General features: G+C 40.3%; 2 protein-coding genes across 26 annotated transcripts in view; one reads left to right on the forward strand and one right to left on the reverse strand.

Annotated features, from left to right (window-relative positions):
* Positions 1–25,336, forward strand: part of BIRC6 (baculoviral IAP repeat containing 6) — a 140,504-nt gene extending 115,168 nt beyond the window's left edge. For all 18 annotated transcript variants that reach the window (XM_083731912.1, XM_083731906.1, XM_083731902.1 and 15 more), the window contains 9 exons: positions 7,611–7,821; positions 9,867–10,012; positions 11,095–11,205; positions 16,363–16,580; positions 16,855–17,016; positions 17,520–17,597; positions 18,688–18,876; positions 23,042–23,176; positions 24,658–25,336. In XM_083731912.1, the coding sequence (XP_083588038.1) occupies positions 7,611–7,821; positions 9,867–10,012; positions 11,095–11,205; positions 16,363–16,580; positions 16,855–17,016; positions 17,520–17,597; positions 18,688–18,876; positions 23,042–23,176; positions 24,658–24,837 (1,430 nt within the window). In that variant the 3' untranslated portion in view covers positions 24,838–25,336. The remainder of the gene's footprint in view (positions 1–7,610; positions 7,822–9,866; positions 10,013–11,094; positions 11,206–16,362; positions 16,581–16,854; positions 17,017–17,519; positions 17,598–18,687; positions 18,877–23,041; positions 23,177–24,657) is intronic.
* Positions 19,529–25,745, reverse strand: part of LOC310841574 (uncharacterized protein) — a 30,363-nt gene continuing 24,146 nt past the window's right edge. For 4 of the 8 annotated variants that reach the window (XM_083732883.1, XM_083732879.1, XM_083732882.1 and 1 more), the window contains exons 4-5: positions 20,979–21,018; positions 19,529–19,616 (exon numbers count right to left, since the gene is read on the reverse strand). In XM_083732883.1, coding sequence (XP_083589009.1) covers positions 19,556–19,616; positions 20,979–21,018 — 101 coding nt within the window. In that variant the 3' untranslated portion in view covers positions 19,529–19,555. Of the gene's footprint in view, positions 19,617–20,228; positions 22,391–25,745 lie in introns of those variants that run through there. The other 4 variants (XR_014562553.1, XR_014562555.1, XR_014562554.1 and 1 more) reach the window with 4 other exon arrangements.

A 25,745-nucleotide genomic window follows, 5' to 3' on the forward strand; every position in this document is an offset into this window, starting at 1 on the left:
CCATTTGCATGAACTGCTATATCTACCATCTAGATAATTTTTTTTCCAGCAGACAGGCTGTTCAGATTTTTATTTTGTATTGGTTAAGGCTGTTTTCCAACCTCTTCCTCTATCCCTCCAGCTAAATTGTTAGACTTTAGAGAGAATAAAATTCCATGATATTAATGAATGTGCTGTTTTTGAATGAATGCTGTGTTTCGTGTGGGCTTGGATTCTGTGTAGCAGTGCTATAACAACTGAGTTGTGGAACTCCCTTCCTACAGAGGTGCACCTTGCAATTCCATTATACAGCTTTCAGCTGTTGTTGAAGATGGCACCTGATCACCCTGGCTTTTGACACTTGAGATGTGTATTTTTAGGACCCACCTCAGTTTTGTAATTTTATGTTGTTTTAAACCATTTTCTGTACAGTGGTACCTCGGGTTACAGATGTTTCAGGTTACAGACTCGGCTAACCCAGAAATAGTACCTCAGGTTAAGAACTTTGCTTCAGGATGAGAACAGAAATCGTGCTCCGGCAGCACGGCAGCAGCAGGAGGCCCCATTAGCTAAAGTGGTGCTTCAGGTTAAGAACAGTTTCAGGTTAAGAATGGACCTCCAGAACGAATTAAGTTCTTAACCCGAGTACCACTGTATTGTGTTTTAATATTAATGTTGTGTTTTAATTGTTGTAACCTGCCCTGGGACCTTAGGGTGGGTGATAAATAATAATAGTAGTATTCACAGGCACTGAATTTTGCTTGCTTTGCATATTCAGGCGTATGGATATAGCTGAGATGTGTTTGTGTGAAATAAGCACTGCAGCATTCTACTAAAGCTGACACAGGTCAGAAAAGAAGGCACATTCTTCTTCTTATTATTTTTTAAGAATAATTTTTTATTAACCGACCAATCACATCAAATCAAACCAAATTACATAAATTCCAAATTACACAGCCGAATTTTAAATTTTTGTTGGGGGTACCCATATTTCAAGTTCCGAGGGGATCCAATCAACTTCTTGCTTCTTACTGCTGTTTTAATGTCCACAAATCTAACCTTATGATGTTCACAGTACTATCCAGTCCTTTATTATTTTTCCACATCTCTTGTTGTTATTTTCATATATTTTTCCTTTCTCTTTGTGACCTCTGATAGTCTACGCAAGCTGGTTAGAACAGTTTGTAATCCTGCGTGGATATTATTATTTTTTTATCCAGTAGCCATATCCAGACGTTTTCCATATAACATCACTTCCATACATCAAAACAGTCTTAGCGTCATTAATCTTCACCAATCTGCCTCCTTTCTCAAAACCTCTGAGGAGATTCACTAGGAATGCAGTCTGAAAACAAATCCGTTCTTCCTCCCGGCTATAAATACTTTGGCAAGATGGCGACTCCGAATTAATTGCTGCGCCATTCCCAAAAGCTCTTATTGCTTCTCGGTCTCCATAAAGCGTACTTTTGGTTAAAGTTTATCTCCACACAGACCTTAATCATCCTGCTTGGGTCAGTTCAACCGACGGTTCTAATGAGGAGGGGTTCTTGTAAATCACATAGAAGGAAAGTAAAAAAGGTTCCCCCCCCCATTCAGCCCCGTTGTCAATATACCCCGCCTTTGGTGTATCTTCATCGTAAAATATTCCTGTTTCTCCAGCCCGTTGTCTTCTTTCGCAGAGGTCACTTAAATTAGCAGACTTCACTCCCCTTCTTCACTTGAAATATGTGCATTTGCTTCTTTTGTAATTAATTATTCCAAATTGCTGCAGCTAGTGCGCGATCAGAGACAGCGTCCAGGAGAGCCGAGGTCCACATGGAGGCATTCTGCCTAATGCCCTCACCCCCTTCTTTTGAATTAGGTGGTGATTTATGGGCACAGCAGGCAAGGGCAGTGTTCCCCATTTCCTTGGGGCAACAAGGGAGGCTGCCTACTCCCATAACAGCCTCTTAATTACCCCGTGTGGGTCGGAGAGATGGTATTGTCAGCCATCTTCCAATGCGCCCCCTAGTGGCCCCCCAGAAGGCACATTCTTATGGCTGACATCCTTTCACATTAACCAGCTCACTGCCACCAGGGTCTCTTCTTATGGAAAGACACATACAGACAAGCCCACTGATTGAGACTCTTGGTAGTTCCAAGCAAAGTTTGGCTGGCTTCATTCAAGGTATATCACTGCGTAGAATATGAATGATTTCCCATGTTTCTGGCAGCAGCTTACTTCCTGGTTTTTGGACTACTTTACATATGAAGTTTTAGAAAACGATCAGCTTGTATCCAGGAAAGTCCTTATGCTTTCCAGTGTGGTGTAGTGGTTAAGAGCGGTAGACTCTAATCTGGGGATCCGGGTTCGAGTCTCCGCTCCTCCACACGCAGCTGCTGGGTGACCTTGGGCCAGTCACACCTCTTTGAAGTCTCTCACCCCCACTCACCTCACAGAGTGTTTGTTGTGGAGGAGGAAGGGAAAGGAGAATGTTAGCCGCTTTGAGACTCCTTCGGGTAGTGATAAAGCGGGATATCAAATCCAAACTCCTCCTCCTCTTCTTGTGGAAGAACCTCTGCTTGAACAATGGGACTCATCCCTCTGCACAGACATACCCCCCCCCCCAAAAAAAAAAAATGTTCTGGAGGCTTCTGGAGAAATCCAGGACAGATTTGCAAGGACATATAGAGCAAGGAAAGGGACAGAATGTTCCTTGCGTAAACAGAAGCTATTGCATGAATGTGATCACTTTATTGGATACAGGCCCTAGTTTTAATCTTGAAGAATCTAGGAATGTCATTTGAGTCATTCCTAAATCTAACTGGAAAAGTCTGAAGCCATTGAGGGCTTTATATACCAACAATAGCAAATTTGCAACTTGTGCAGATCTCTGAGCAGAGGTGTTACATGCTGACGGGGTGTCTCATGTCATCAACCATGCTGCAGCATTATGTACTACAAATTGTGCAAACCAGCCCCATGTGACAAAAAGCCCCCTTATTGGACAAAAAGACCAATGTTAAACACTAGTTTGGTACTAGTTCTTGCCATTTATTTAGTGCCCACTATGTGCTGAGCCACAATCACTGCTTCCCCTGTGTAAGCAGGTAAAAGTTAATAAAATAAGCACCACTTAGTGTTAGGGCTTGAGTGATGTGGTGTTTTTTTAAAATTATGTATGTTTTTATGTGCCTTAAAAGTTTTTTTATATATATTTAGTTTGTGTCTCCTGAATTTTGTAACTGGATTTAATAAAGAGTTGCTTTCACATAGCATTCTGCACCTCAAATGAATGTGTATCTAAAGGCCAGATTTTGTGCCATAAATCAGCATTAATTAAATAGTCTAAAAGCAGGAAGCAAGAAAGGTGACTGTGAAATCTGGATCATGGTGAAATTGACATTGAGAACCCTGAGTTCTGGAGAGCTGTCTTACTTCTGAAGCCTGAGTATCAATCCAGCTCGGTTTTCATTGTGACATTTGCTGGTGTAGCAAGGCTGAACCGTGAAGGAGACAGATTAGCAAGCAACAGATGTGGACAGGGATGCTATGTTTATCTTAGGGAGCTGTCAGTTAGCAATAATGACTCAAACAGAAACAATATCTTGGAAATGAACAGCCTCATGTAATTTAAAATGTATAATAAATCACATGTAAATAGAATGAAAAAAAGTTTAGAAAGTCTTGCCCGTTTCCAAAGGGCATGAAGCAGCACACAGCAGGCTATCAACTGTAGTTACAATGTGTTTTCTTCTTTCAAGGGCAAGTATAAAGAAAATAAAGACAGATTTCATAATGCCAAATCAAGGTGTCCTAGGGATGTGAGTGGCACTAAACCACGAGTCTCTTGGGTTTGCCGATCAGAAGGTCAGTGGTTCGAATCCCTGCGATGGGGTGAGCTCCTGTTGCTCAGTCCCAGCTCCTGCCAACCTAGCAGTTCGAAAGCACGTCAGAGTGCAAGTAGATAAATAGGTACCGCTCTGGCGGGATTAGTCATGCTGGCCACATGACCCAGAAAAACTATCTGCAGACAAACGTCGGCTCCCTTGGCCAGTAAAGCGAGATGAGCGCCGCAACCCCAGAGTCGTCTGCGACTGGACTTGTCAGGGGTCCTTTACTTTTACCTTTTTTAGTGACAGGAAGAACTATCAACAATGAGTAAGATTTGCCTAGTTTTAATGCTTTCTAGAAAATTGCACGTTTACGGGCAGCTTTCCTGTGCATTTGCTTCAACCATTTCACTCAATAAGGCAAGGCAATGTGGTGCAGTGACTGGAGTGCTCGACAAGGCCTGGGAGGCGTAGGTTCAAATGCCCACTCAGTGATGAAGGTTCATGGGTGACCTTTGGCCTGTCATTCTCTTTCAGTCTAACCTACATCACCAGAAGGCTCTTAAGGACTGCTGCTCTTGCTGCTGCTGCCCAGGAGGACTGCCTCTCTCCACCTGGCTTGGGGCAGGCTTGACAGGCTTCACAAGGAGGGCGGTGGCAGCTGCTCAACAGAGAGGGCTCCTCTTTTAAATTGTTTTTAATTTTTATCTGTGTTGTTTGAAATGAGACCATCTTGGCTGTGAGCCCTGGAAGACCTGCACCCTGCCTTGCTGGCCTTTTCCCATCTGGCTTGGGAGAGTGGGGTGCTGACTGACTCCAGCTACAAAAGCTGAGGCTGTTGAACAGATTTTTGGGCTGGAGTATTGTTTATGGGAGGTTGAGAGAGCTTGTGGGTATTATTGATATTATTGTTGTATCTTTAGTTTTAGATCTTATGATTTATGTGGAAATTGTCTCCATTTGGTTTTGCACTTTTTGATGTGTTTTATTTATTGTTTATGACTTCTGTTATGTTTGTAATTATGTAAATCTTGTCATGTTGTAAGCCGCCTTGAGCATGGTTTCAACTATGGAAAGGCGGCATACAAATAAAATGAGGATGATGATTAATTTTTTTCAAAGTAACACAAAATAGAAAAATTAATTCTAGTGAGCAACTCTGTTTTGTCCTCGTTCTTAGGAGACTTTGTTCATCAGAGACCATTTACCTTAGACTGCACCGTAAAGAGAATTGAGCATTAGGTCGAGATCCATTGCTTTTAAAAATTACCAGCGTTTGAATTGCCGGTTCAAGTGCTTTCTCTGCTAAATTTCATTTGTTTGTGTGTTTTTATAAACGAAGAAGAAGAAAAAACACCTTGACTTGTAGTCTCTTCAGCAGAGGGTACTGCACAGGTCATGACACCAGACAAGCTATATCCATGTACCAATTCCTGTTCAGTGTCTAAGTGAAATGTTGTGTTATGTCCCCATGGCAGCTATTGGTGCCAACAATGCTGTCTTGAAGTTTGAAATGTGCACACTGCTCCAAAAAGATTGCCAGCCCCTGTTTCATAGTGAAACAGAAGGTGACTTCAAGATCAAATGTACTAATAAAATAGGAAGTGCTACTGTCGGATTCAGCCCTTCTTGAAAATGGAGGTGGTTAGTCTTTTCTGTCCAGCTAAAAAATGGTGTTAGGAACTAATTTACCTTTCCATATTTTGAATTTGATCAGTGTCTTTCTCTAGGGATATAGAATACTTTCTAATTTCTGAATACAGTATATTAACTACAGTTTTTGTCAACCCCTTCAAATTACTGGTGATTCTTTGTTCACATAAAGTTTAATCTGCTTTTTAAAATGTTGTATGTTGCAATGCCTTGTACTTTATTTCAGATTTAATACTGCTAACCTTAATTTTAATTGGTATTTACCTAAGTAATGTGGCTGTAGATCTAGCAAAACTAGTTTTCATGTAACTGTGTTTGCTTCTAAGATGTTTTCACAAAGCTTATTTGTGTGAAGGTGTGGGTTATTCATGTGAAGTAACAGTCCTATTGTAACTATTCATACTTTCTGTAGATACAGGGTCATTGCTTCCACTGGCATGTAAAGGTTTAGGAAATTGTACATGCACATGGATAGATTGGGATTCATAGTCATTTTAAATTATTTTATTGTCTTCTAATGAGCACCATTTGCCTTTATGGTATAAGTAGCTAAGAAGCTGCTCTCCAGATATTGTATGACTCCAACTTCTGTCAATCTCAGCCAGTATGGCCAATAGTTAGGAATAATACACCATCCCTACTGCGTGATGTGATATGATATTGCCAATATATTGTTTTAAATAGTAAAAAACAAAATAATATTTCTGTAGTATTCTGTTTTTAAAAAAGTAACCAAAACATGAATACATATTATGTTTCCACATAACACTAAGCCATGGGTTCTTTTAACTGTAGTTTGTTTAATAAACCACAAACATACAGATCAGCAAGCAAGCCATGAATTCTTTCTCCATAGTTTTGTTTTCATATGTTCTTCCCATGGTAAGGGTAGGGTGGGGTGGCCAAACAAGCCATGGTTAAACAAGGCTGTTGGGTTCAGACAAAATTCTAAGCCATAATTAAAAGAAACCATGGGTCAGAAGTCAACAACAAACCATGACTTGTTGCCAGAAAATGTGTTTTCTGGCAGCAAAGCACAGTGTAAAGCCATGATTTGTTGGTGACCATAGTTAACCCAACTGAACAATCCCTCCAAATATTTTAACCAAAAATAACAACAGAATAAGAAAACCAGGCCTGTTCTCCTTGTGCAGAAGCAAAGTGTTGGATCACTTCATGGTGTCTGAGGGCTAGAAAGCCCATGCGTAACTTGGCTGCTGCATTCTACCAAATAGTTTCATGCTCAGGCTTGATTGGAAGATAGCTGGATAGGAGAAACAAGCCCCCGCTCTGGTCGTTCTTTAGTTTGTCATGCTTGCCTTTTCTGGGAACATATGATTCTACCATCTCATTTGGGCTTTCACCCCTTTGAACTGTTTGTTTCTAGGCCAAGACCACTGCTTTTGTTTTGTCTTACCTTGTCTTGATTATACTCTGTCATCTGCAGAGGGAAATATTGCCACTCACTGTGATATTTTTTGGGGGGGATATTTCTGAACTGAATTTCATTTACAAGCAAAGATTGTGTTAGGAACTCCCAAAATTGTTGCTTGTTAACTTCATCCTATGTTCTCAAATGCATAGTACATGTGTGGCCAGCCTGATCTTGGGAATTTCCAAGGAAGAAAATTCTGTGATGTCCCTAAGCAGCATGTTCTGATAGAAGACAGTCTCGTGAGAATTGCTTCCTGATGTTTATCCTAAATCTGCATGGCCACTTCTGTTCTTTAAATGGAAATGGTTCAGTATTGTCCAGCGTTGCATTTCTTAAACATCACTTCTCTCTACTTGAGAACATCCAGTTCTTCAAGCTGGTCCTTGTGTTTTCCCTGGACTGCAGTAGTCATCTGGAAAGCACTCTGGTGGCTACCTGTGATCTAGGCCACTATACCTGTTGCCTATTCAACTTGCAAGCACCCTTGAACTAAGGTTCTCAAAATGTTTGGATGCTCTTAATGGTTTTAAATGTTTTCCAATTTTCCTGATACTTCTAGATATGATTTTATTTTTAAATATATTTGGTTATTTTGTTACTTGTTGTCCCAGGTTCCTTTGGGAAAAAAGGGCAGGAAAGAAATTTAGATAATGATAGGTAACTATTTCTGCTGCATAGGATTTATCTAGTTGGTTGGAATTTTAACCATGTTGTTTCTCCTCTTTCCTAGTTTTGGATATGGCCAGGCATGTCCCCCTGTACAGAGCTCTGTTAGAGCTTCTCCGAGCTATTGCTTCATGCACATCTATGGTGCCATTGTTGCTGCCTCTGTCTGGGGAAAATGGAGAAGAGGAAGAAGAGCAACTGGAGTCCCAGACTTCAGTCGGAACTCTGTTGGCTAAAATGAAGACGTGTGTTGATACTTATACTAACCGACTGAGGTATTTTCTCAACCTCATAGCATTTTATGAATACCATGTGTTCCCATTTTCACTCAGAACTGTTCTCACTAAGGTTAGAAACTTGTATCTGTGCTGTACCACTTGACTGCAAGTTGGGATTCTCAAAATTAAATGCTTGTTTTTGGAAAATAATTCCCTGTACATAGATAAGACACAGGTTTACCACATCATTGTCAACTAAGCTATATATTGTTTATTTCCTATCTTAAACACAGGTTGCAGTATGTATTTACTGGGGTGTATTGTAAATCAAATGCAAAAAAGGCATATCTTTAATGAAAATTCTCTCACAGCTGTTGACATTTGACAGTCTTTTAACCAGTCTTCCTCATCCTGGCACTCTCCAGGTATTATTGGACTCCCAACTCTCATCGTCCCAGTTTATTATGCATGCTGACTGGGCAGATGGGAACTGGAGTCCAACAACATCTACAGGGTACCAGGTTTGAGAAGACAGCATTTAGCCAAGGATACAGCACCTCTTGTTTAGAAGACTGGAGTTTTTAGACAAGAGGAGTTCCTTGCCCTCTCAGAATCTGCCAGTCTCGTGGACAGGAAGTTGTGTTTACTGTCAACTATTAACGAGAAGGTAATCCCAGAGGCCCCTTTGGCCTGATACCTTGGTTTCCAGAGTTGGCAGTCACCAAGTTTGCTTGCAGACCGGCCAAGTACAGTAAATCTCTCGTGTAAATCTTCTGTGACTATGAGCCTCAAAGCTGAGCAGCAAGTGCATAGCTTTTTACTAGTTCATCTATAAAATGGTAAAATGAGAAACACCTAAGGTCTGCCAGGCTTTTGAAATAACACATGCACAATTTTGCTGTTAGGTCTGTTGACAAAGGTTGACACTGTTGATCTGAGACCATTTCTTGATGGAAGACGTGCCTGGCAACAGCAGAATTATAGTTGCACTCCATTTTCCAGACACGTCTTCCACTGAGAAATTGGAGATTTCTCCAGAGGTCCCAGCAACATATTTGTTTTTTTGCAATAAAAAATTCCATGTATTGTAATGTCATTGTGATGTCAGATGATTGACAGGTGGGTGGCCTCACCCATCAAATTTGACCTGCAAGGCTACATGTGATAAAGATCAGGCTCACATAGCCAAAAAGGTTTCCCATTCCAGCTTTAAAACCTGAAATTTGAATAGGGTATCCTAAAGTTCAACTTGGTAAGGAACTGCTTGGTTAGAGGAGAATCTGTTGGGCTTGTTCTGTTTTAGTCTGCTTAGGTCAACTGAGAAAGAAGCTGTCCATTTGAAATCAAAAGTAGCATGCTTTGAGCTGAATGTAAAAAAGGAGGTTCTAAGCATTTTACAATTATAATTCCAATATGTTCTATATCACCCGTCAGCCAAGGATCACAGGGCTGTTTAGAATATAAAGACACAAAAATGCATAACATAATAACAAACAAGACAATAATATTGTTTCATTGAGCACCTAATAAAACTTAATGCATTGTAAGTTTGTATGTGATTGATGTTGTTGAATGTTTTCATTTTATAAATTCTGGTTGACTTTTCTAGAATTTGTGAGACAGAATTTTGTTTCAGTTTTTATTTCCTTTTTAGACACATACCAGATACTTTTTTTTTGTTTCCCTTGATATACCCAGAAGACTAGTCACTTGTGCATATGCACCTTGCTACATTGTAAATGAGGCTTCTGAGTTGTCCAGGATGATTAAGTAGGAACGTTGAACCAAATTCTCCAAGTTCAAAATCATCTGTATGGTTGTCATATTTTGGCAGGATTTCTTCTATTGGCATTATACTTTCCACCATTCCCTTAACATTAAACACACTTTTGCTGACCTGGGAAGTCATTATATTTAATGAACTTAGTTGGTTTCTAAGGTGCTACTGGACAATTTTTAAATTTTTTTATATACCGGTATTTAATGACAAATACACTTGGCAAATATTTAATGGCAAATACACAGCAATTGATAGTAATCTGCATTTCTGATGTTTCCATTGACTGTTTCCCCTAAAACCCTAGTCATTTCTTATTTTGTAGGTCTAAAAAGGACAAGACTAAAACTGGAATGAAGTCAGATACTTCAGATCAAGAGCCAGAGGGACTGACACTTTTGGTACCAGATATCCAAAGGACTGCTGAGATAGTTTATGCTGCTACAACAAGTTTGCGCCAGGCAAACCAAGGTAAATAATGTCGGCAGCACATCTTTGCTGCATACCTACCTGGAGTATTTATTTATTTACTTACTTGACCAATTTATATACACCACTTAATTACAATAATCTCTAAATGTACAAATACATAAACTGTAAAAGCAACCTGACTTTCAACAAAAGGATATAAGAATGGTTAATCAGGGGCATTAAAAACAACTCCTCCTCCTCCTCCTCCTCCTCCTCTATACTGACCTTCATCCAAGGATCACATAGCTGTTTACAATATGAAACCACAAAAATAGTAACAAACAAAAGCAATAACCTCACCACACACAGTTTAAAAGGCCGTAGTTTGTTTAATTAGCCAAAGGCCTAGAAAAAGTTGAATGCTTTTGCCTGGCACCAAAAGATACTTAACGAAGGCACCAGGCAAACCTCCCTGGGAAGAGAATTCAACAAACAGGGAGGCGCCACAAAAAAAGGCTTGTTCTCATGCTGCTGCTCTCTAGACCTCTTGAGGAAGAGGCACATCAAGAATAAACATACAAGCAAATGGATAAAACTTCTGGTTTCTTAATATTTATACAACTTTAAAAATATCAGTATTATAATTCCCACCATCGAGCAGGGCTACCTTGGTAGGAAGGTGAATAACGCAATTGAGGCAAAACTTGTAAACGCTTTTGTCAATGACGCATACAACCTTTCCTTATAAAACATCCTCTTCAATACTTTGACTGAAAGTAAACCAAAAATAGGTTGGATCCAAATTAAGCATGCTAGAAGGATAAGTTGTCAGATCTTGATTTTGGCCCACAGGTGTGGTTACACATGTCCCTGCTGGGAGCAGGAACACATTCAGTGCAGGATTAAACCCTGCCCTCCATGCTCCCAATCAGCTGACATCATCAGTAACATCAGCCGGTGGTCAGATAGAGACAGTTTGACAAAAACAACCTCATGTGCCAAATAGAACCCTTGGCAAGCCAGTATTTGCTCATAGGCCAGCGATTCCCCACCCCTGACCAAAGAGAAACATGTGAGATAAATTTCATATAAATCAGTTTTGGCTTATGAGGTTTTTTAAATATGATTTTTTTCTTACACAGAGAGAAAATTGGCTGAATACTCTAAAAAAGCTGCCGTGAAGCCCAAGCCCTTGTCAGTTTTAAGATCCCTTGAAGAAAAATATGTGGTTGTAATGAAAAAGCTCCAGTTTGGTAAGTTGAAAATCAGTCTGAACCTTCTGTATTGAAACGCAAAATGCATGTCTGAGGTCACAGTCACAATGGAAAACCTGCATATCTATGTGTATGAACATGAGTAAGAGATTGAAGATATTATATGCCTTCAGTGTGCATATGAGCACACAAAGATGGATTCCCTTCCTAGGAAGCTTACAATCTAGAATTTTACACAGGGGATGAATTACAGATGAATGAAAAATGAGAAAAAGTGGAGGCAGAGCAAACAGAGAGAAATTTGTTGGTTACATTTGCTTAGGCTCAGTTAGAAGCCAAATTAGATCAGGGTTAGTCAATGTAGTGCCCTCATATGTTTTTTAATGATACCTCCCCTCATTCCTGCCCATTGGTCATGCTTGCTAGGACTGGTGGGAGTTGGAGTTCTACAACACCTTTTGAGTGAAGAAGAGGCCCCAGATTTATGGAGCTAGAGGAACGTAAATGTATCTAAACATTAAAGTGTTAGTAACTCCACTGTACAAAATCTCTGGAAAGCTAGTGGATCATTTATTTATATATTTATTATATAAGCTTTAAAAATCAAAGCTGTTTACAACAAGAATACCTATATATATTGAAACCATGTAAAATTATAAAATATAACATCAGAAAACATCAACCACCATAAACTACAGAAATATGTTTTCTTGATTACCTGCATAAGCTTGGTGGCATAGAAAAGTTCTCAGCAGGCATTTAAGGTTAAAACGGAGGCACCTGCTGAATCTCTATTGGCACAGCATTTCACAGGAATTGGCCAAAGGAACTAAAGGCTCAATTTCTTGTTGCTGTCAGATATGCCTTGCCAACTTAAGCAATAACCAGCAAAGCTCCGCAGATGGTCTCTGTGATCAAGCCGGGGATAAAATTTAGGCAGTCCCTAAGGTATGCTGGTGGCACTGTGGTCTAAACCACAGAGCCTAGGGATTGCCGATCGGAAGGTCGGCGGTTCGAATCCCCGCAACGGGGTGAGCTCCCGTTGTTCGGTCCCTGCTCTTGCCAACCTAGCAGTTTGAAAGCATGTCAAAGTGCAAGTAGATAAATAGGTATCGCTCCGGCGGGAAGGTAAACTGCGTTTCCGTGCATTGCTTTGGTTTTGCCAGGAGCGGCTTAGTCATGTTGGCCACATGACCCGGAATCTGTCTGCAGACAAACACTGGCTCCCTCGGCCTATAGAGCAAGATGAGTGCCGCAACCCCAGATTTGTCCACGACTGGACCTAACAGTCAGGGGTACCTTTACCTTTTAAGGTACACTGGACCTAAGTAATTCAGGACTTGCATAGTAGGGTTGCCATACATCTGGGAAATCCCGGACATATCCACTTTGGGGGGGGTCTACATGTCTATGATCATGCTAATGTCTACATGCTAATGTCATGCTAATGTCTAACATGCTACATGCTAATGGTCAGGGGTACCCTTACCTTTACCTTTTAAGGTACGCTGGACCTAAGTACCGTATTTTTCCTTCTATAACACGCAGATTTTTTCTTCCAAAAAGGAAGGGGAAATGTCTGTGCGTGTTATAGAGCGAATGTGTGGTCCCTGGAGCCGAAAAATCATGCAAAAATCAAATCGCGGCGCTGCACGCTGCACGGAGAAGCGAAACCTGAAAAGAGGAAGCGGCTGCTTTCCTGCATTCTGCCTCAGGGTCTTACTGCCCACCCTCCTCTGTTTCGTTGCTGTGTTTGCTGCTGCGGGAGAGGGAGAGAGGGGGGGAAGGGAGAGAGAGAGGGGGGAGGGGGAGGGGGAGAGGGGGGGAGGGAGAGAGAGAGAGAGAGAGAGAGAGAGATGGCTGGCTTGGGTGGGGGGAAACTTTTGCCTTTCTTTCCTCCCTCCCGTTAAATCCCTCTCCTGCATTCTTAGCCAGCTGCTTCTCTGCACACCCCTCTAATGCCCCTTCTTTGTTTTTCCTTCGCTCCCCACTTAAAATGTGGTTACAAAGCATGGATCCTCAGGGTCTTTGCATTGGGTCACCCCAAATTCACCATCAGATCACATAGCATGTCCATGGCTACAGCCTGCACCAAAAAAATCACGCACCCACTGTTGCCTGGGGCTGCAATGGTGCAAAAATGTGGTTACAAAGCATGGATCCACAGGAATTCTCAGGATTTTGGCATTGGGTCACCCCAAATTCACCATCAGATCACATAGCATGTCCATGGCTACAGCCTGCCCCCCCAAAATCACGCACCCACTGTTGCCTGGGGCTGCAATGGTGCAAAAATGTGGTTAAAAAGCATGGATCCACAGGAATTCTCAGGATTTTGGCATTGGGTCACCCCAAATTCACCATCAGATCACATAGCATGTCCATGGCTACAGCCTGCCCCCCCCCCAAATCACATACCCACTGTTGCCTGGGGCTGCAATGGTGCAAAAACGTGGTTACAAACCATGGATCCACATGGATCCTCAGGATCTTTGCATTGGGTCAGCCCAAATTCACCATCAGAGCACATAGCATGTCCATGGCTACAGCCTGCCCCCCAAAAATCACGCACCCACTGTTGCCTGGGGCTGCAATGGTGCAAAAACGTGGTTACAAACCATGGATCCACAGGAATTCTCAGGATTTTGGCATTGGGTCACCCCAAATTCACCATCAGATCACATAGCATGTCCATGGCTACAGCCTGCCCCCCCCCCAAATCACATACCCACTGTTGCCTGGGGCTGCAATGGTGCAAAAACGTGGTTACAAACCATGGATCCACATGGATCCTCAGGGTCTTTGCATTGGGTCAGCCCAAATTCACCATCAGAGCACATAGCATGTCCATGGCTACAGCCTGCCCCCCAAAAATCACGCACCCACTGTTGCCTGGGGCTGCAATGGTGCAAAAACGTGGTTACAAACCATGGATGCACAGGGATTCTCAGGATTTTTGCATTGGGTCAGCCCAAATTCACCATCAGATCACATGTCTGTGGCCACAGCATGAAGCACAAAAATGATACATCCACTGTTTCATTCAGAATGTTTTTTCCCTTGTTTTCCTCCTCTAAAAACGATGTGCGTGTTATGGTCAGGTGCGTGTTATAGAGCGAAAAATACGGTAATTCAGGACTTGCATAGTAGGGTTGCCATACATCTGGGAAATCTCGGAAATATCCACTGGGGGGTCTACATGCCCATCTAGGGGAATTTTTACAATCTCAAGCAAATGTCTGGGTTTCTGGGGTTAAAAAAAAGGTGGGTGTGTGGCAGCTCAGGTAACCCAGGGTCAGGCTCTATTTCAGCCTCTGGCAACCCTATAATATAAGAACCTTAAACCTGGCTCCGTAGTAGATGGGAAGCCAGTGCCAACGTTTTAACAATGGTATCACATGTTGCCAGCCATGTGCGGCCCCCCCCCCCAAATCAAAAGTCTGGCCGCTGCATTTTGCCCCAGTTGGAGCTTCTGAACCAACCCCACATAGAGGACATTGCACTAATCCAGTCTTGAGATTACCCGTACATGGACTACAAGTCAACCTATCTCTGTCCAGGAATAGCTGTAGCTGGCAAACCAGACAGAATCAGTACTTACTATTTGAAGGTTAAGTAGTATGCAGTCTTAATTCTTGCTTAGAAAACGGAACAAAGACACTTAACATCTCTAGGAAATTATCAGCAATTTTTCTACATAGCCTGAAGCTGAAAGAGAATGCACAAGTAGTTTATGATCCGAGAAGAACATGTTAATAAGTCAGTATGTGTAAATTTTCCTGGTTTTTGCAGTAAGACGGCTCTCTGTCATTTATGAGGAAACGTAGCAGCCAATCCATAGATGCTGGAGATAATCTTCAAATAATCCATCAGATTTGTCATGCTGTGGCTGTCTTTCTCAAGGAGAGAATATTTAAAAATCAGCATTTATCAGTAGCTTTGGGAGGTCCTAGATGTGTCAGCCAGTGACAGTATTTTAGAGTTTATCCAAGATACTAGTTAATCTCTAAGAAGGATCATGATATTAGCTTGTTTTAGACTTCAAGTTCTTCAGCTAGTGAAAACTTGATTTTTAAGTTTTCTTCAGTTCTTCTTTTTTCACATTAACTAAGGACAATAACGAAAGTAAACAATTGTTTGTGTGGCAATTAAACCAGCCTTGTTTTGTAGCCCTATTTCTGAAAGTCCTCTGCTTGGTTACGTTTCCTGTCTTGTACGAGCTCCATATGGCTGATGATAGTACTGATGCTTAGAACTGATACATTTTTTCCCCTTTAGAGTATTCAGATGTTCCACATATATCAGCTTGGTCTCTGTTAGATGCTGCTTGGTTTGTGTAGTGTAAAAACTCTTGCTTGTATATTTGGGGTAAGGAAGAGTAGTGATGTTTGCAGTTAAACTGCATAAATACCTGCCAAGCGGGTAAGCTGAATTCTGCTAATGGGACAGAAAATCAGTTCAGCAGACCTAGAGATGTACTTTTGGTCCATAAAGTGTTAATTTTGTTTTCTCCTATGATCATTTTATCAATAATGCAATTTCACACTATTGTCAATTGACTCTTTCATGATGCCCAATTAGAATAATTTTAGTATAATAGTGTGTGTTAGCAAGACTAGCAAGGTATCTTACATATCTTTTAACAATGGGAAGGTATTTGGGTCTGCCTATTTATTTTACTGTATTGAATTGCTTGTTGCTATGGGGAGGGGGGAATGAAATATTTATATAAAGGTAAAGGTAAAGGTACCCCTGCCCGTACGGGCCAGTCTTGACAGACTCTGGGGTTGTGCGCCCATCTCACTCAAGAGGCCAGGGGCCAGCGCTGTCCGGAGACACTTCCGGGTCACGTGGCCAGCGTGACATCGCTGCTCTGGCGAGCCAGAGCCGCACACGGAAACGCCGTTTACCTTCCCGCTGGTAAGAGGTCCCTATTTATCTACTTGCACCCGGAGGTGCTTTCGAACTGCTAGGTTGGCAGGCGCTGGGACCGAGCAGCGGGAGCGCACCCCGCCGCAGGGATTTGAACCGCCGACCTTTCGATCGGCAAGTCCTAGGCGCTGAGGCTTTAACCCACAGCGCCACCTGCATCCCCATGAAATATTTATATACAGACTGATTTTTCCATTAATTTTGATACCTCATACAATTTAATAATATTCTAATAAATTAAAATGTTACTTTTCACTCTTTTAGATACCTTTGAGATGGTTTCAGAAGATGACGATGGAAAACTGGTGTTTAAAGTAAATTACCACTACATGTCACAGGTGAAAAATGCTAGTGATGCAAACAGTGCTGCCAGAGCCAGACGTCTTGCTCAAGAAGCTGTAACACTTTCTACATCGCTGCCTCTTTCCTCTTCATCCAGTGTCTTTGTCCGCTGTGATGAGGAGAGACTAGACATCATGAAGGTAAAAAAATCAGACTTGTGTTCCAAAAACAGCAGAGGTCTCTGATGTGTCTAAATCACGTTAATGCTTATTTTGCATGATTTATTCTGCTTCTACGGGACTTGGAGAAGGAGAGGGAACTTTTTAATGTACTGCTCCTGCTCGCCTCCACTTCAGAAACTTCCAGGGCATTGATGATAAATTTGAAAAAGCGCATCTTCCTAAAAGCCTGTGTGTATATGATATACTAGTTTCCCAAGCTGGTTGCTATAACATTATTTGTCTTTTTCAAAAGGTTTTGATAACTGGCCCAGCAGACACACCTTATGCAAATGGCTGTTTTGAATTTGATGTGTATTTTCCGCAAGACTATCCTAATTCACCTCCACTTGTAAATCTGGAAACAACGGGAGGACACAGTGTGAGATTCAATCCAAATCTTTACAATGATGGCAAGGTAAATAGTTTTGCTATTTTATTGCAGGCTAATATGGTTGAAACAATTTCTAGTCATTCTGAGTAAATAGGTACCTATGGACAGCTTAACTTACATGGGTAACCATATACCATATTTACTTGAATCTTATGCTCACCTGTTTTGGCCAAATTGTGTTGCAAAAATTAAGGTGCACATTAGATTCGATGGCACATGTTTATTTATTTTTTCAAGAAGCCTGTCTGCTGTCTAGGATATAGTCCAGTTGCCTGGCAGTGTCTCACAAAAGCCTGGCAGTGAATGGAAGCAGACATCCATGTATGGATTGCCTTTCTGGAAGCAAATTGTACTGTAGTAATGAAAGAGGGATCCTGCTCTACTGAAGAGAAAATAGGGATGACAATGTTGGATTAGACAGCACAAGTCAACTCATATATGAAAATCATTAATCTGTGGATTAGAACAATGTATAAATTGCAACCATGATATTTATATATATAACTGTTCAAAACCTTTATCTTCAGGTTTGCTTAAGTATTCTTAACACCTGGCATGGAAGACCAGAAGAGAAGTGGAATCCCCAGACATCAAGCTTTTTACAAGTATGTGGCTTTCTTCAGTGTGGAAGCTGGAGGGTGGGTGGGTAAATAATTCAGAAAACAAAGTTTTTTCTGCAAAACAAAAGCCTCGAAAGCCAATGTATTTCCAGCACTGCACCTTGTTCTCTGATATAATTTCAAATAAATACATGTGGGACAATGTAAATTATCATTCGATGATCTTGTGTTTACTTCAGTGCAGTCACTTTTTATGCAGCAGTACAAAAAAAATATATCCTGAAAATTGGGGAGTCTTGGTGCAGCTCAAGGTGCACTTTGGAAAGTATGTTTGAGAATTATGAGATCCCAGTCTATATATTTCTATTCATTTTTTTGAGCTATTTCATACTTATATACTTATATACTTTCCAACAAGAGGAATTACTATGTGTGTTCAAGTTAAAATGAAATGTTTTTGTAATGTTGTCAGGTCTAGGATATGCCTTAAATATTATTCAGCTTACTGTTGTAAAATTGCAATCTGATGACCTAATTTTCTTTTTATATTGATGTTGTGATGATAACTCCAAACTGTATTAACTGCTCATATTAATGTACACTAAATATCCACCACTGAATCATGCTTCCCCAGTATTAATTTACTTTATGTAAATATTTCCTTATTCAACTTGGCTGCTGCAGTTAAGTTCCATATTAATATTTATATTTGGTGTCATATTAATATTAATATGCTTGTAATCATGTAATTATATTTATCAAGCACAGTCCTAGCAAATAAAGCATTTAAATGAATTTGTCAAGACCTCAAGAGCAAAACCTTAGGGGACTAAGATTGGCTTTTCCAGACTTTAAATTAGTATTGAAAATGAATGTATGTTTTATATATATACACATACACATTCTCTCTCTCTCATGGTCCATTATATTATTAAAAAGAATCCATTGAAACAAATAGATCCTTCTTTGGCACTGCAAATGGCAGATGCAAAGCATTGCCACCATTGGGTCAATCTATGCAAAAGTTTGACAATAAGAGGAAAGGTTTAGGTTGTTTTTATTGTTCTGACCTTGGGAATGGTCTGTTTTGTTCTTTTTACTGCTTGCAAACTTCTTCAACTGTGTCTGTCTACAGGTATTGGTGTCTGTGCAATCCCTCATATTAGTTGCAGAGCCCTATTTCAATGAACCAGGATACGAAAGATCGAGAGGGACTCCAAGCGGCACACAGAGTTCCAGAGAATACGATGGAAATATACGGCAAGCAACAGTCAAATGGGCTATGCTTGAACAAATCAGAAATCCTTCACCGTGTTTTAAAGAGGTTAGTGCTTTGTGCCATACCTGCTTATGATCCATCCATTTTAAATGTAGAATCCTGAGAAACGTTTGTTACCTTGATAAAAGGGATATGGATAATAGCATAAATTCAGGTTTATTGCGGCAATTGGGCTGCACTGGTTTTAGTCAAAAAGTCAGGATAAGAACCAATCCAGTATCCAGTTTCTCACATTGACCAACTAGATGTCTCTGAGAAGCCCAAAAGCAGGAAAGGTAGGAAGGTGTATTTGTCCCTGAGGCAGGCATAAGCAAACTCCATCCCTCCAGATGTTTGGGACTACAATTCCCATCATCCCTGACCACTGGTCCTGTTAGCTAGGGCTGATGGGAATTGTAGTCCCAAACATCTGGAGGGTCAGAGTTTGCCCCTGCCTGCGAGGTCTCCCAGTAGCCTGTGACAGACTCTGCTTGTTTTCCAGTTAGGAAAAGGAAAGAAGTAACAGGAGTTTCCCCTGCTCTTTCTTCCCTTCTCCAAAATTGCTGCACAAGTGAAAAGAGATCCCATGACTCCAAAGACTTTTAGCAACTGCAGAAGGCTCTTCGGAGGCAGATGTATGGAGAATGTTAGAAACAGCAGAAGAAACTCTTGTTTATCCACATCTTCCAGCACATGAGAGGAAGGAAGACACAGCAGGAGAGTTTCCTTCTATTTCTTGCCTTCCTCAAGCTTCTGTATAGGAATCCATATGTTGTCTTAAAGTCATCTGAGCAATCCCAGAAGACCTGTTGGTAGCAAGGACAAATAAAGCCTGGGTTGTAAGCAAACCTGGTATTTGTGGGCCCCCACCCTGGTCATCAGTTTCTGAGGAGTTCTGTGTTACAGAAAACATATCAATATGTTTTCATATGTTTAGAATATGTTTAGAAAACATATCAAACAGTTAGAATTGAATGTGGTCTGCCACTGTGTGCCACATTGCCAGGGCCAAATTTTGAATAGTCAGGTAGGTGCAATTTGAAGTAATATCAAATGCATGAGTTCACATACAGACCTTCTATACCTTTGCAAAACCTGTTTTGGTCAGGATAACTGCTTCCATCTTAAAATACCTATTCTGCCTATCAAATTTAACCCAAAAAAAGTTTGAGCAGGAAAATTGCATCCCAAGCTGTGAATCCATCCCATATTGGTGTGCTTAAAGTGAGGTTTGTGTGGCAAATGGAAATAGTTGACGAATATGAACATCTGAATGGCTTAATTTTCTTTCTAATGTTGGTATGTAGTGTTTCTCCCTTTCCCCCTGGATGTGAAAATGGCCACAGGGAACTTCTCTGTTTGGTTTGGTTTGGTTTGGTTTGGTTTGGTTTGGTTTGGTTTGGTTTGGTTTGGGGGGGACGGACAAAACCTGTGTCTGAAGAAAAATAGTTTCTATCGCTAGTAGTAAATCATCTAGATTCCCTTTTATTTCAGTATTTTAATTAAGATGCCATCAGGCTGTGATCTACTTCCTCCCCAATGATATTTGATACTGCTAATAAATTGGCTAATAATGTAGCCAAGCGAGAGTTCTGACATTTGTCATAAATTTTCCTAGATAATTTCATGCCTCTAATTGACTATAAAGGTGTACATGTCAAAAATTAAGGTTATTTTGCAGTAGGGAATTTAGTACCTTGCCTAGCATCCAAGGAAATTGGACCAAGGGTGATTAATGCAATAACGGTGATACAGACATGCCTAGAAAATTATCTTGGGGCAGGGGGAGCCAGTCTCATTCTACGGTTGCAGTATGTCTTCCCACATACTTTTACCTAATTTTTAAACCACTTATATAAAAAATTGAGCTATAAATTTGAATTATAAAAAATTATGTTTTGTTCATAGCCAACAGGACTTTTTGCATTTTATGAGCAGGTTACAGGTTATGAAAACTTGAGTAGTGCGCACGATATATTGGTCATAGGCACACATAATAATATCCTAGGCCTGAGCAATACCCCTCCTGTCCTTTCCTGCAACAAGATTAGCGTTCATGACTAGAAGATAGAGATTGCCGTGAAAAATCTAAGTTCTTTTATGGTCAGGGGGCACCATAAGAATGCCAGTAATGCTTTTTGCTGAAGAAGTAATTAAACCCTACTCACAGACACTCCCTTGTGATTTCCTCCCTTTGCACTTCACTTGCTGTAAGTAAAATAATGAAGAGTCTCAGACTCAGTGCTACACTGAAAATGCCTTTGACCCTTTACAGCGTGGCAAGGACAAGCCAGAGCACTAGCTTCTGCTTTTTAAGGGTATGAAGCACTTAAGACACTCTAATAAAATACATACTTGGCCCTTTCTCTGTATTAGATGTAGGTTCCCATTCTTCTTGGCTTATTGCCAGGCTTGGAAGTGACCTTGCAGGCTTGCATCTGGGGCAAGAGTTGATAATACACTGCCTTGGATTTGTTCAAGTCCCACAACACAAACTCTCTTGCCTCCCATCATCCATTTGCCAGCCACATACGCTATTATGTAAAGGGGATGTGAAATCCAAGAGGCCCCCATTGTTACAGTAGATATTTCTGTAGTAGTCTTAATTCTAGCACCCACACAATGCAGACACATTGGTATATATGTACATATTATGCAGTACATAATTGTACTGGGTACAATAATGCAGGTTATCTTAGCTTTCTGGTGGCTGCAAGTATGTAAACTGCCTTACCATGCAAATTGTCCAGTTTCAGACATTAACCTAATGGAAATAAATAGACCAAGTGCATACAAATTGCAGTTCAGGGATGTGGATTGTGCCACATGATCATACACTTTCAGAAAGCCCCCTGCCTTCATTTACCAGTTCTAATCATTGCTAATTAAAGTTCACTGTTAATATGAGGATTTTGAAAGCAGCTGTTTTTAGCCATTGTTAAAGTCTGTGCTAGTGCAAGTTTAACCCTGTTGAAAGGCAAAAAGAATTCACACCACCGTGGAAGAAGTAGGGTTGCACTTGATCTTGTGTTCTGCTCCAAATTGCTTTTTAGTTATGAGAGTCAGTGCGCAACATACACTGCCATAGAGGTAAATCAGAATAAGCACCTCTGTTTTATTTCAGACAAAATGGAGATTTAAACCAGTAATAAATTTATTAATTAAAATCAAAAGCTCGTTTACCAAATTGATTATCAAATATGTGTTAAATGCAGAAACACTATCTGAAGCCATTCCATGCTTTTGTTTAAACTGAATATTAAAAATAATTTGTTGAACAGATTAGGTAGTTTGATTTAATGTCACAAACATGTACAAATATAGGTTAAAATATATAAACTGAGGTACAGCTTCCCTTTACCTTTACAAAGTGTGTAAAAGTACAACTTTGGTACACTGTTGTATTTGTTAAATATAACTAATCATAATGGGGAACGTACTGCACAAATATAAGCCTGCCCAATGAAATTAGTATTACTTACTATAGCAAGAGAGCCTGTAAATATTATACCAAAGAGCCAATTCGTACAATAAGTATGCTAACAGAAGATTTCTTTATTCATTTGTGGATATGTTTGCCCTTAAGAAGAGAACAAAAATGTTGAATTGTCTAGTAATTTTTAAATATTGAAATAATTTTCAAAAGTACTGTTCATATTAGAGAATTTTGTTGATATTTTATATTTCTGTGTTGGATCCATATTTGGATTTCTGATCTAGTTTTGGCAGAATGCCACATTTTAATCTAGCTTTCATTAATCTGTAGTTATAAATCACCCCTTTGGTGAAGATTTATTCATGATAAATATTGATTTTTATTAAAATTTAGCCTGGATAGTAACCCATTTGATCCCACAATCTCAAGATGTCCCAAGAGACATCACCTAGAGCCATCTTTGCTTATGTGCATATTAAGCACATTATTTCAGTCACTTCAGATATATATGGCTTTTCCCACAAAAGAAGGAAACGTTGCAAAGAAATGAGGACATTCTCCAGGTATATTATGATACCACAGAAAATGATCTGTCTAAACAGTTGTTACTTTTGCATCATATAGTTGGCCATTTCTGGTATCTAAATATGGTGCTTTAACTTCAGATTCATTCAGCAGCAGAATAATACAGTCAAAACTTGTCCGTTTGTTAGCAGAGGGTGCACAATTAAAATGGTGTTACAGTTCTGTAATTTGTACCACTATCTTTTTAACCTTCAATCTGCCTTTTTACAGGTAATACACAAACACTTCTACTTGAAGAGAGTAGAAATCATGGCTCAGTGTGAGGAGTGGATAGCAGATATACAACAGTACAGCAGCGATAAACGGGTAGGCAGGACTATGTCTCATCACGCTGCCGCTCTAAAGGTAAGGTTCACAGATGAGATTACTGCCCATGATTCAGTAAAACCTTTTTGATGCCTTACTACTAACTTCAGTCATACGAGCTGTTAAAAGCATTCACTGCACTCTCTCTAAAGATGATGGCACTTTACAAAAAAAAGTAAATAATTTGCGACCACATTTTCCTTGCTGCTCCTCCCACCACCATACGCCCTTCTTGTAATTAGAACATACTGGAATGCATCAACTAACTTGCACCCATTTTTTATTTAAAGCATGTTTCCCCCTGTGTTAACTTTGCAGTTGTAGAAATAGGATCTGTGACAAAAAGGAGTTCATCTATGTCAGGGGAGAGTGGCAGCTATGTGACCCTTCCATCTTGCCTCCATTAGTGATTAATAAGGCACAGCTAAGATGTCCCATTCCTGCCAACAGCAGCCAGTGGAGAGGAGCAGGGATGTGGAAGCTCACAACCCAGTGTCATGTCATATTACTAAATGTTTCTAAGGGTAAGAGGGGCAGCTGTGGGGCCTGCTACTTTCAACAACAGGTTGGCCAAATCACAAACTACCAGCTTTCATTGTTGGTCTGGTTATATTTTCTATATTAATATTTCATTTTGAAGTTAGTCCTTCAACTGTCCACCAAAGCCATTTAAATAAAACATTGTTGCACTTGTAAATCCTTGCCTATAGCACAAGAAATCTATGGTCTGCAGAGGTTGTTGGACTCCAACTACCATCAGCCCCAGCCAGCATGGGCAAAGGTCAAAGGTGATGGAAAATGTAGTCTAACAATATCTGGAGGGGCCATAGGAGCCCCATCCCCCTGCATAGCCTTATGCGATCTTGGCATGTGGATGGAACAAACATGGGCAATGGCAAAGTGTTAATCCACACAAACATGCATGTTCATCACTTTGATGTCTGCAAGTATGAATGTCAGCTGCCCAGTCATCGAGGTATATGGCATGCAATAGCTTCACTAAGACATACCCTAATTCATTTTGTGTGTGGTTTAAATACAACAGGCAAGGTTTGTAGAAAACCAGTGGCATAGTTCTGCAATTGCAGGCACATCTATACGCTAGTCTATAACCCTGTTCAAGCATTATTAGAACTGGGCTTAAATAGCTCATATGGTGCTGCTGTGCCTATGTGGTCAACCCAACCCAACCCAACATCCCCACCCACGAGTTTGTTGCATTGACCCGGTCTAAAGGTTCAAAGTGGGTTCTACTGAAATCCCCTGTGCTGCTTTCAGAACTGGGTCTTGCTTTATGATATGAGCACAAAGACCTGCTGCACAGAGTTACTCTTAATTAATAATCTTCCTGCAGCTCCCACTAGTAGGGAATAGCAAAAATAACAATGATCACCACATGAAAACTCCAGATCTTTTATTGCAGCAGTTTCTCATTTTATCTGTGAAAGTATTGCAGTATGACTGCGCCTAAATTGCTGTGAGTGAGCCCCTTTCCTCACTATGAATTTGTATGTGCACAGCGTCACACAGCTCAACTGCGGGAAGAGCTTCAGAAACTCCCCTGTCCCGAAGGCCTGGACCCAGATGCTGATGATTCAGCTGAGAAATGCAGTGCCATGACAAGTGCTGAGGATGCTCTGTTGCACGAGCAAGTCAAACCGAGCAGCAGTAAAGACCTCCCAAGTGACTTCAAATTATGAGCTGCGTTGACATGGACTTGATAGACACACGAGGCTTTGAAGCACAAGCCAAATATGTCAATATTTGTATCTAAGAAGCTAATTATGTAATAGGTAATGAAACTATACTATGCCCTTCAGGATATACAGATTAATTCAAGATGATCTTTTATTTACCTGTACAAGAGTGTAAACTTTTTTGTGCTTTTATTTCCAATTGTGAGAACCACTGATTGGTATGTTTAAAAAGTTATGTATACAAGAATGGATAAATCACTGCTATATAAGGGAAGCTACCTTAGGAAAGAATGTTTACTGAATGTTTATAATTTTTTTTTTACTTGTAGAGTGAGGGCGGTTGTAACAAAGAATATATATTGGTCATTCTTACAGCTACTATTTAAAGTCGGACAGTTTTCACTGAATTTGATAGATTTTACGTTTGGCCATATCTCCATTCTCATATTTGATTTCTAAAAAGAACCTCCTGTATACTTCAATAAAGGTCAAATGGACATGCTCCCTCTTATGATTTACTGGTACCTTTTTTAAAATAATCTGCCATTCATTATAGTTGGAGACTTGCACTTGTATGACTGAATTTATTACAGTCAACATATTTAATTTTATGCTTAACTAATTCTAAAAATGCGGATGAAATAAATGCACATGGTTTTACCTCAGCCAAAATGTGGACTGCTGGATTCATCTTTCATAACTCTTTATTAACAGCTGGGTGACTTCTGCTCAAGAAGAGCAAAAGGATGTTATGACTATGAATTCATTAAGTAATTTTACACGAGGAAACCCCAGTGGAAGTTGTTACCTTCTGGTCCTTCCTAATGACTAACACCCATTAAAACATAATAGTCTAGTTGTGGAGCAATTGTGTTAGTTACATATTATGTTTCCAGAGCTATCTGTCAATT

The sequence above is a fragment of the Podarcis gaigeae genome (genome assembly GCF_964106915.1).
Source record: "Podarcis gaigeae genome assembly, chromosome: 3".
Lineage (NCBI taxonomy): Eukaryota > Metazoa > Chordata > Lepidosauria > Squamata > Lacertidae > Podarcis > Podarcis gaigeae.